We start from the raw sequence: 12,556 nt of genomic DNA, 5'->3' as shown, positions 1-12,556 counted from the left end.
GGCGGGGAGGGGGGGATTTGCAAGGTTATTGTAGGAGGGTTGTGGTACTTCTACCCTTACTTCTGCATTGCTGCTGGCGGTGGAGCTGGGCAACTGAAGAGCGGCAGCTGCTGGCCAGGAGCCCAGCTCTGAAGGCAGAGCTGCTGCCATCAGCAGCGCAGAAGTAAGGATGGCATGATATGGTACTGCCACCCTTACTTCTGTGTTGCTGCTGGCAGGGCGCTGCCTTCAGAGCTGGGTGCCTGGCCACTAGCTCCATTGAAGGCAGCGTAGTAGTAAGGATGGCAAAACTGCAGCCCCTTAAAATAACTTTGTGACCCCCATGCAACTCCTTTTTGGGTCAGGACCCTCAATTTAAGAAATGCTGGTCTTCCCCATGAAATCTGTATAGTATAGGGTAAAAGCACACAAAAGACCAGATTTCATAGAGAGACGAGATTTCACGGTCCATGATGAGTTTGGTAAAAAACCTGAGTTGCACAGGTGTACCTGATGGCAGAATTCAAACCAAAAGATCTTTACTACATACAATATTGACTGAGTAGATGAGCCAAAAAAATTCTTCTTTTTAGATCTTTGGCAGAATTTACTGTGCTGGCAGCTAAAAATAATTGTTTAGTCCTTGCAGACCAAGCAAATTTTATTCAGAAAGTAATGAAACAAAACAAACAGAGCCTCAAAAATGCTGTTTTTACAGTCACTTCAGGATAGAACAGTAATCAACTTATTACTTCAAAATGAAGGTGAATAAAGACCAGAAAATTTACGTGCAGAATTCCCAAGAGTATGCTCTGGTTTCTTTACTGCATGGTCTTAGCTCATGGAGTCTTTCAGCTTGATATTCCATCTGATGCTCTATTCCAGCTGTGTCTGTTCTTCTCACTGTTCTATCAGCATGGAAGAACACAGGCACAGGTCTTATTGGGTAAAGAACAGCTGTCACCGAAGCATCATCTCTGCATCTTGCTAAGGACAGGGCTCAGTGGAAAATAATTTTAGGACTTTCATAGAATATCAGGGTTGGAGGGGACCTCAGGAGGTCATCTAGCCCATCCCCCTGCTCAAAGCAGGACAAATCCCCAGAGAGATTTTTGCCCTTGACCCCCTCAAGGATTAAACTCACAACCCTGGGTTTAGCAGGCCAATGCTCAAACCACTGAGCTATGGATGCTGTGATTGTCCTTCCCTTTCCAGTGTTAAATTTGGTCTTCTTGGCTATGTCAGCAAATGTTCTGATGCCAGATTTCTTGACTGGGCTGATGAACCTCTCACAAATGTCCCCATTTGTTTTTCACCAACATCTGCTATTTGATGTTACATGCACTCAAGTAGGTAGCTGGATAAAAATCCACTGGATGTGATTTGCACCCAAATAGGTTTATCGTACTTTTCATGACATGGCTGGTAAGAGCTGTATCATGGTCTCCATCCGTCTTCAGTACAGAAGCAAGAACTTGTTTGTGGAGTTTGTCTCCACTACTTCTTGTTAGGCTACTTCTTTCTTCCATAGCTTTTGCATATTCATAATACAAAGCTATGTACTGTCATCTAGAACTATTACTGACTTGTGCGTAAGTGTCACTGAATTAAAAAACTAGTTTCTAGAATATTTCAAAGGCTAGTACTGCATACATAGGCAATTACAAATTAAAACCTTTTAGCAGTCAGACGAGGTGCTACATTGTATGTACAAAAGCTTACAAGTAGAGAAGCATTACATTAGGATTTGATGTAAATTTGTATCTACCCACTATGCAGTACAAAGTATGAGCATGTAATCTACTACTATTGGTGCACAATCTTAGCGTGAAACTGATCTGGTCAGTATACTTCAATAGTTTTCTATATTTTCTATTACAATCAATGGTTTAAGATGTGAAAACATTTTATGTTAATTTACTGCAAAAAATTGATATTTGCCATTTCTGTCACAGGCTAAACAGCTTCATTGTTTCTGAAAAAAATACTTGCCCGCGCAAAACCAATAAAAATATTTTAATTACAGCTGTTGATTAATCACAGTTAACTCAAAAAATTGTGATAAAAAATTAATTGCAATTAATTGCACTGTTAAGCAATAGAATACCAATTGAAATTTAAATTTTTGTATGTTCTTCTACATTTTCAAATATATTGATTTCTATTGCAACACAGAATATACAAAATGTACCGTGCTCACTTTATATTATTTTTTATTACAAATAAACAAACAAAAGAAATGGTATTTTAGTTCACCTTAGACAAGTAATGTTGTGCAATATTTTTACGGTGAAAGTGTAACTTACAAATGTATAAATTTTGTGTTACATAACTGCAATCAAAACCAAAACAATGTAAAACTTCAGAGCCTACAAGTCCACTCAGTCCTACTTCTTGTTCAGCCAATCGCTAAGACAAACAAATTTGTTTACATTTGCAGGAGATAATGCTCCTGCTACTTATTTACAATGTCACCTGAAAGTGAGAACAGGGATCTGCATGGCACTTTTGTAGCCAGCGTTGCAAGGTATTTACGTGCCAGATATACTAAAGACTCATATGCCCTTCATGCTTCGGCCACCATTCCAGAGGACATGCTTCCATGCTGATGATGCCTGTAAAAAAGTGTTAATTAAATGTGTGACTGAACTCCTTGGGGGAGAACTGTAGGTCTCCTGTTCTGTTTTAGCTACATTCTGCCATATATTTCATGTTATAGCAGTCTCTGATGATGACCCAGCACATGTTTAAGAACATTTTCACAGCAGATTTGACAAAACGCAAAAAGGTACCAATGTGATATTTCTAAAAATAGCTATAACACCTGACTCAAGGTTTAAGAATCTGAAGTGCCATCCAAAATCTGAGAGGGATAAGGTGTGGAGCATGCATTCAGAAGTCTTAAAAGAGCAACACTCTGATGCAGAAACTACAGAACCTGAACCACTAAAAAAGAAAATCAACCATCTGCTGGTGGCATCCAACTCAGATGATGAAAATAAACATGCATCAGTCCGCTCTGCTTTGGATCGTTATCGAGCAGAACCCATCATCAGCATGCACGCATGTCCTCGGTAATGGCAGTTGACACATGAAGGGACATATGAATCTTTAGCGCATCCGTCTGTAAATATCGTGCAAAGCTGTTTACAACAATGCCATGCAAACGCCTGTTCTCACTTTCAGATGACATTGTAAACAAGAAGCGGGCAACATTATCTCCTGCAAATTGTAACCAAACTTGTTTGTCTGAGTGATTGGCTGAAGTAGAACTGAGTGGACTTGTAGGCTCTAAAGTTTTACATTTTTTGTTTTGTTTTTTAATGCCTTTTTTGGGTACATAATTCTACATTTGTAAATTCAACTTTCATGATAAAGAGATAAAGAGATTGCACTACAGTACTTGTACTAGGTGAACTGAAAAATACTATTTCTTTTATTTTTTACAGTGCAAATATTTATAATAAATATAAAGTGAGCACCATACACTTTGTATTCTGTATTGTAATTGAAATCAGTATATTTGAAAATGCAGAAAACATTTTTGAATGAATGGTATTGTATCATAGTTTAACAGCATGATTAATCCCACTGTTAATTTTTTTTATTGCTTGACAGCCCTAATTTTCACACATTGTTGTTTGGTAGCTTTGACCAATAAACGCTATATTAAGGTGCTGAAATTATCTTAAACAGTAAAACTGTAGTCATAGTCATGTTAGAGTATTTCTGGAACTGTGCAACAACAACAACAAAAGTTACCTGGCTTTCATAACTGTTGTTCTTTGAGATGGGCTGCTCATGTACATTCCAAGTCGATTGTGTACGCAGAGCACACACCTTCGGAAGATTTTTCCCTAGCGGTAACCATCAGGTCAGCTATGGAGCCTCCTGGAGTGGCACCTTCATGGCCACGTATATAGGTCCCTGCCGACCTGCTGCCTCTTCAGTTCCTTCTTGCCGGGAACGCCAACAGAGGGGAGACGGGTGGGTCTTGGAATGGACATGAGCAACACATCTCAAAGAACAAGAGTTACAAAAGGTAGGTAACTGTTTTTTCTTCGAGTGATTGCTCATTTCAATTCCAAGTAGGTGATTCTCAAGAAGTTCCCCCAAAGGAGGAGTCAGAGTTCACCAAGTTGCAGACTGAAGCACTGCTCTACCAAACATGGCATCATCTCTAGCCTGCAGTGTGATGGCGTAGTGTGAAGTAAAGGTATTAACTTATGACCATGTCGCTGCCCTGCAGATGTCCTGAAAGGGGCCTGGTGCCAGGAACGCAGCAGACAAAGCTTGCACTCACGTGGACTGTAGAGTCAACACTGGGGCTGGTATCTTTGCCAGGTCATAGCACATCCTGATAAAGGCCGTGATCCAAGAAGACATTTGTTGGGATGAGACTGGCAGTCCTTTCATTCTCTAAGCAATGCCAATGAAGAGTGGCATCGACTTCTTAAACGGCTTTGTCAGCTCAATGTAAAAAGCCAGCGCCTAACATCTAAGGAACGGAGCCTGTGTCCCCTGTCATTAGCATGTGGCTTCAGGAAGAACACTGGTAAAAAGAAGTCCTGATTTGCGTTAAATTGTGAAACCACCTTAGGGAGAAAAGCTGGGAAAGGCCGCAATTATACCTTGTCCTTACAAAACACTGTATAAGGGGGCTCAGACGTTAAAGCTTTGAGCTCAGACACTCTTCTGGCTAATGTTATAGCCACGAAAAACACCACTTTCCAAGAGACGTAAAGCAGGGCACTATGAGCCTTGAGAGGACCAGATTAATGTCCCATGAGAGGGCCGATTGCTGCATCTGGGGATATAGTCTGTTTAGCCCTTTAAGGAAGTGCCCAACCATGGGGTTAGCAAATACCAACCGCCCCACTGGGCCTGGGTGGAAAAGTGAAAATAGCTACCAGGTGCACCTTGATTGACAAGATTGCCTGCTCTTGCCACTTTAAGTAGAGTTAATAGCCCACTATAAAGGGGACTGAGGACTGCAATGGAGGGGTGCCCTTCTGTGCGGACCAAACAGAGAACCTTTCCCACTTGGCTAAATAAGTGGCACGAGTGGAGGACTTTCTACTGCCAAGAGAACCTCCTCAACTAAACTAGAGCACTGGAGCTATAATAGATTTAGCCATGGATTTTCCAATCAGTGAGGTAGAGACTCAGGGTTGGGATGCTGAAGGTAGTGGTCCTGCGTGATGAGGTCTGGAATCATGGACAAAGTCATCGGCATGTCCACCAAGAAGTTCATCAGCGTAGAGAACGAATGTTGCCGGGGCCATGCCGGCACTATGAGAATCAGCAAAACCTTGTCCTGCTGGACCCTGAAGATGAGAGGGAACAGCAGGAATGCATACAGCAGGGGTCTTGTCAACAAGAGGAGAAAGGCATCCATGATCAAACCAGGGCTGTGATTCAGGAAGGAGCAGAACTGCTGGCACTTCCTGTTGCCTCGTGTTGCAAACAGGGCTACCTGGGGAGTTCCCCACCTCAGGAAGATATTGCTGACAATGTCCAGTTGGAGAGACCATCCATGGCATTGGAAAGACCTGCTGAGACAATCGACTTGTTCATTTGTGCTCCTGGCAGATACGACATCTCCAACTGTATCGAGTGGGTGATGTGAAAGTCCCACAACCTGCAGCTTCCTGGCATAGGGGAGAGAAGCAAGTACCACCCTGTTTGTTTATATAACATCTCTGTGCTGTTGTCTGTCAACACCGATATAAATTTGCTCTGAAAATGGAGCATGAAATGTCTGGCAAGCTCCCTGATGTTGATGTGCAGTGATAATTCTGCTTGGGACCATAGGCCTTGAGTTCTGAGGGGCCCAGGTGTGCTCCCCACCCAGCACTAATACATCCATGACTAGCAACAGATGAGGTTTGGAAAAAGGTACCCCCGCATGACTGTCTGTGGATTGAATCACCACTGGAGGGACTCAAGAGCCCAAGGATAAAGAATGACCAGACTGTCCAGATGGTCCCGGTTTGGTCTGTACATTTGGGCCAGCCACGCCTGGAGGGGATAGAGGCGCAGCCTTGCATGCTGCACCACATAAGTCTACGCTGCCGTATGTTAGAGTAATTTTAGGCAGTTTCTGGCTATTGTGGTGGGGAAACGGTGGAGACCTTGTATGATGGCGCTCATGGCTAGAAAATGAGATTCTGGCAGGAACGCCCTGGCGTGGGTGGAATCCAGGAGAACCCCAATGATTTCTATTCCTTGAGTGGGAGCCAGAGTCAAGTTCGCCACGTTGAGGATGAGACCGAGACTGAGGACTGCTGCTCTGTCCTCAGGCTCACTTTCAAGTTTGGCTCTGAGCCCGAGGGCTGCTTAGCCGAGCCCTGCCCTTGTCAAGAGGAGGACTGAGATGAGCACCTCCTATTACTTCTGCCCCACTTCTTACTGTAGTCCTGTCTGGAAGGGGCAGGGTAGAATCATTGGGCGGCCTGGGACTTATATGCCTTTCTTTGTGGAGCTGGTGTGTGCAGACCCAAAGACTTGAGGGTCATCCACGAGTCCTTAAGGCTATGCAGCCTTGAATCTGTCTGTTCTGCAAAGAGGCTAGAGCAGTCAAAGGGAAGATCCTGAATTCTGTTCTGGATTCATGCGGAAGCCCTGAGACCTGTAGCCAAGAGCTGCATCTCAGTTATGGCCATGCCCATAGTGCAGGTGGCCGAGTCAGCTGAGTCCAGAGCAGCCTGAAGAGAGGTCCTGGCAACCACCTTTCCTTCCTCCAGAACCACTCCAAAAACTCTTGAGTGGGAGTCAGAGCAATTCCTGGAATTTGGCCAGAGAACTCCAGGAATTAAAAGCATAGTGGTCCGAGGCCTGCTTGTTGATTCGCTATGTGAAGCGGGAGCCCCCCAGTGGAGTAGACTTTCCGACCGAAGAGGTCCAGCTTCTTAGCATCCTTGGATTTGGGGGTAGGCCCCGGTTGCCCCTGGCACTCTTTATGGTTCACCACCTCTATCACCAGGATCCCGGGTTGAGGGTGGGTGAAGAGGTGCTTGTACCCCTTGGAAGGCACAAAGTATTTGTCCTCTACACCCTTGGCTGTCAGTGGAATAGAGGCGAGCACGTACCACATTGCGTTGGTGGTATTCTGTGTGGTTCTCATGAGGGGCAGAGCCAACCGAGGCCTGTCGGGGACCAGAATATCCACCATGGGATTCATATCCTCCGAAACCTCCTCTGCCTGCAAGTTCAGGTCCTGGGCCACCCTCCTGAGCAGAATTTGATGAGTCTTGGTGTCCATAGCAGGCAGAGTGGTGGAGGTCCCCACTACTGCCTCATTTGGGGAGGATGACATCCTTAGAGGCACATGGTCCTCATGCCCCTCTGGCTCGCAGGGGATCTCCTTGCGCCACTTGAGAGGTACAGGAAATGGCAGTAGCATCCAGTGCTGCAGCTGTTTCAGTGCCTGTGCCAGTTCTGATGTCATCAGTCTGGGCTTGTGCATCCCTACTCCAGGAACGGTGCTGTCTCCATCTGGAAGCACAGGACATTGCCTCCGACTCCAAGAAGAAGTCCAAATCTGAAGAGGGTGGTGCAGATCGAGACAGTGCCAGGGACTGGTGCCATGGCAAAGGCGATCGGCGTCACATCACAGCAGGCTTGCCTCTATGCTGGATAGGAGTTGGTGCTGATGATGCTGCAGTGCCGGAGCGTGAGCCGGTGGGGTGGGGAACTGCACCGTCATGGCAATCAACTCCTTGGTCACCTCGAATGTGTCCGGCATGGAGGGAGCATCCAAGTCCTCCTCTAAATCTTCCCGCACCAGGGGGTTCACTGTGGCCAGTCTCAACAGACTTCCCAGAGAAGCCAGAGTCGATAGCATCAGCCTAGACAGACCCAAAGCTGGGTATCCCAATGCAGGATGCAGCCCTGAGACCGAGGCATGTGTCGGTCCCCGGGATAGGGAACAAAGTGGGGAAGGGAGGAGGGAGAACCCCCAACTATAACTTAACTGAAAGCTTTAGTTAGTGATAAAGTTATAAACTATTTACAGGAAAAAAAGGAGAGTCCACTAGGTAATTGCTTGCTAATGCAAGAGAGGAGCTGCTGCAACGACTGTCACTGGTGGTCAGAAGAACTGAAGAGGCGGTAGGTCGGCAGGGATCTAAATACACGGTCATGAAAGCGCCACTCCAGGGGGCTCCACAGCCAACCCGATGGGTACCGCCAGGGAAAAACCTTCTGGCAATCGTGCATGCAGCATGCACATCTCCTTGCAATCACTCAAAGAACAACACACTCATTTGTAGTAGCACTGTTTCACTTCTCCTACAGATTTACAGCACCACTTGACAGATCTACATCATACCTCATCTAAATGCACATAAAATAAGCTTTCAAATTACATACTACATAGAGATGTGTAGGGTGGGCACATTAAACTCCAAAAATATGCCCTGTTTATGGAGAACTGTTGCACTTCTAACACCATGCCACCATCGGCTATTCAACTTTGGCTGAGGGGAAATGTGATGTGTGGAATCCCGCCTTTAGGGTTTTGTACTCTCAGTGGTGTGAAATTATAATTGCAAATTCATACAAATATCCTGAGTGATAAACCTGCCAATTCCTGCCCCTATTACCTCTCCAATGTGCCTGCCAGTCCCTACCTCCTCTCAAGGAGGAGTGGTTTTATGACACAAACATTAAAACATGAAATAAAGACTAAATATGTGATTGTGTACCTAAATTCCACAATAAACTATATGTCTATGTATTAGTTTCTATACACACACGCTAAGACTCTTACAGCAACCCAAAGGTATTAGATATACCATATATGCAATGCAACTGGGTCAATACTGCAATAGGAACTACTTTAATTGATGTTTTCAACTTTAGTAATGCATTAACATTTTAACTGTATATTAAGACTCAAAGAAACAAGAATTTTGAATATGTGCCTTTCTATTTTATTATCAGTACTAGTTTTAGTATCAATCCTCGCTTTATTTTGCTTTTGCTTTTATTTTTCTGTAACAAATTTGCACCAAAATGTCTACATTGTTTCCAAATGTTGAGGTTGGCAATATCCCATTTCCAACCCATTGTTTATTGTTGCGGTCTGCAGTATTAAATTTGAGTTAGGCTGTCAGTTCCTTGGAGCAGGGACCTGCCCGTTACATTTATCTGTAAAACACAAACCCTAGACCTCTCCTGCTGTACAACTAATAAATATCACTACAGGTACACTTCACTATAATGTGTAATTGGAAGGCTTAAGTTATGGCAATTCTAGTATCTCAAATTAAATGTTTGATTATTAATCTTAAAGCGAAGAAGACCTAGTTCTGTAAACAAATCTTGTGTCATTAGCATTTGAAATAGTATTCAGATTCAACCAATGTAATTCCATTTCTTAAAAGGTCAAGTTTTCATAAAGTCCCCAACCACTTAAACGGTAGGTACATATTTTTAGTAGCACATTGTCTTATGACTAAGATTGTGCCTGAACAATAAATAAGCCTTTATGCATACTATCTGTATTTATGAACAAATGTGGTAGCCATCTAACCATATGTTTGAGTGAACATTTCCCCTACCCCCCCCATCACCAAATTTTTTGCAGGCACAAGAATTGTGCGTGCGTGTATACACACACACACACACACCACATTTTCAATACAAAAATCAAATGGTTAAGCCTCTATCTAGCAAATTCATTTTAGACACACATCAATGCTTTTGTGCAGGCAAAAAATAAAAAAAAAATAAAAAAAACTTATATAATGGTCACTCAAGCTTGTCTGTAAAAGACAGCAGCCAAAGTTTTGAAGGTTACTTTTGCCTTTAAAATAAGATTTATATACAGCAAGGATAAATAAGGAACTTTTCATACTATTATTTAAATAGATTAAGTATGTCCTGGCTGAGATTTTCAAAAGTGAGTAGTGACTTTAGGCATCTAAATTTGAGTGTCCAATAGACAGCATGTCTAAAAAAGGCCTACCTTTCAGAAATTGTTGAGCAACCAGCCTCTGAAAATTAGGCCTCTTTAAAGGTATCTGAAGTTTGGCACCCAAAATCACTAGTCAGTTATGAAAATCTTGGCCCCTGATTGTATCTTACAAATAACCAACCACTGTAGTGCACAATAATAAAAAGGAAATCTTAAAGTCACAGCTACGCATTTTCTACGAGTGATGGCACCTGTGCAGAAGCAATAGAAAATTATACACATTTAAAAACAAAAGCAGATTTGCACGTTTGTCAGGAGGTGATGATCAAGCCAAATGGAAATGCTCTCACTCAACAAGCAAGCCTTGGATTTGAAGTTAAAGTGTATATGAGGTGCTGGCTTCATATATTCTCAGATTCTAAAAGCCCATAAAAAGGCAGCAAATTAGCAATGGGAAGAGCAGCCATCACTAAGTCCTAGTGACAGCTTTAAGTAGCTACTTGCTTCCCAACTTACCATCTTCCTTTTCCTTTCTGCAATCTGCTCCTCTGATTCCATTTCTACTTCATTGCTAATAGGAGTTTTTTCTTCTATATCATCAATAAAATCTGGCTCCTGAAAGATGGAAATGACTGCTTTACAGAAGCTCTTCTACTACTCTTTCAAACTAGGGAAATCTAAAGGCTACACAGAGCAAAGTATCCTCAAATCACTACTTCAGAAGCTACCAGCCAATTAACCAATGCAACATGTAAAAACTACATATCATCCGCTTGGACTCTTATGACTCTAGAAATATAGCCTGACTCAAGTACCTTCTCCGATCCAAACAGAAACATCCACGTCATTTTCTTTAATTGTAATCTCACGCGAGTTTTTTCAGCCAAATAATAAGAATTAAGCTTCCAAACTAATGGGCACTACAGGGCACACAACACTTATGAACATCAGGCCACTTATTTATGCAGCTAAATAAGGAATTTTGACCCTAACTTTAGACATGCATTTTGAAAATCTTAAACCTAATTTCTTCATAAAATCAAATGTATATTGTCATGTCAAACAAGATAGGTTATCATATTATATAAATTTGCAGTCAACTCAAACCTATGTAACTGTTAACACAACCCTTTCTACTGATGCTGTATAAGTCTCCACTATAATCTAACATAAGTGACTTACCATAGGGAACACAAAAGGTATCTGATTAATAAACACTGAAAAATGCTTGGTATGGGAATGCTTCTGGGTTTTTCAGGTCTCTTACAATAGAAGGATAACATTCAAAAATTTTAAAAGTTACAGCAGAGTCAATAATAATTGATCTGTTACCAGTGATCTACCACTGTGTTCTTAGATGTGGTTACCTTAATAATAAAGTTGAAATTATTACATTAGTTCCTTAATAAAACTGCTATAAAGCGGAAATTAACAGTACAATTCATGAGCATGGCACTAAAACAATTAGACAAAGTACATACATAGGTGTTATTTTGAATGACTGAACTGCTTTTTTAAAGATCAGATGTTATTTTACTGAGCCTCTTCTAGGTTGAAAAACTTTTAGCTCGGCTGTGACAATTCTTATAAAAATTACATAGGATTCTGTGTGCCCAGGAATGGGTTCCAAATACCAGTTATTGCTAGTGGCAGCCTGGCTGGAAAAAGAAAAGTAACTTACCTGTAAAACTGTAGTCTGAATATACTGCCTTTGTAGCTCTACTCCTGTAGAAATCACTTGCCAGCCCTTATGAACCCAGAAACATTCTAAAGCAAGTTAGCTGTTTGGGTAGGTCAGTCTACTATGTCCCATGAAAGAGACCACAAACCTAATGTAAACTTTATGCAAAAAATTTCATAATCAATTGCATATTCATCACCAATTCCCTGATCTCCATCTCTTAACCTTTCCTCCATGATGTTTCCCTTTATAACGCTCTAGGAGGATGGAGAGAATTTTGAAAATGGCTCCCACCAAGTAACCCCACACCTTACACCACTCGTTCATCCTTCAAACTACCCTCATAATCCCATCAAGTATTTACACTCAGACACAATTCTCTCCTCCCACAAACAAACAACAACAACAAAAAATCAATCCATCGTTACGGTATCTCTTGATTTATTTGAATAATTTCTCTTTACTAATTGCTGTTTGCGGCTCCTCCCAAATTAGGATCTGTGAAATTCATTACTTTCTCATCTACCTGCTCTTCTATGCCAATAAATTAAGAAGACCAAACCTATAACCAAGACCCCTGGTACCTAACTAGAACACTCATTCCCAACCATACTCAATAAATACATGTTTATCATTACCCTCTCAACTTACCATCTTTATGCCAGTGTTCAATCTACACAAAAACATACAACAGGTACATGGAGGCTATTAGTATGAGACCTGAACATCTTTTTTGGCCTGAAATCTTGATAGAAGAAGTTGTTATGGAAGCAAGCCTATTTATAATTGTGGCTTAAAAACACCAGAACTGTGGGGACAACATACGTGTGACTAACACTGCTTCAGGATGGTTTTGGGATCTTGGAGCATGGCATGCAGTTTTTACACCACAGATCTGCAAAGAATTTTAGGAAGCAGAATTTCTGGTTTATGTTGAGACATTTCAGTGAGAAACAGCTGGTTAAAGAAAACCA

General features: G+C 42.2%; 1 protein-coding gene across 3 annotated transcripts in view; it reads right to left on the bottom strand.

Annotated features, from left to right (window-relative positions):
* The window catches only part of KMT2E (lysine methyltransferase 2E (inactive)), a 122,007-nt gene that overhangs the window by 35,250 nt on the left and 74,201 nt on the right, over nt 1-12,556 (bottom strand). For 2 of the 3 annotated variants that reach the window (XM_050925270.1, XM_050925289.1), the window contains one exon: nt 10,418-10,516. The exons of the other annotated variant lie outside the window; for it this stretch is intronic. In XM_050925270.1, the coding sequence (XP_050781227.1) occupies nt 10,418-10,516 (99 nt within the window). The remainder of the gene's footprint in view (nt 1-10,417; nt 10,517-12,556) is intronic. 3 annotated transcript variants of the gene reach the window in all.

This window comes from Gopherus flavomarginatus, chromosome 1 (genome assembly GCF_025201925.1).
Source record: "Gopherus flavomarginatus isolate rGopFla2 chromosome 1, rGopFla2.mat.asm, whole genome shotgun sequence".
In the NCBI taxonomy this organism is placed as follows: Eukaryota; Metazoa; Chordata; order Testudines; family Testudinidae; genus Gopherus; species Gopherus flavomarginatus.
This window is presented reverse-complemented; position numbering and strand designations above follow the sequence as displayed.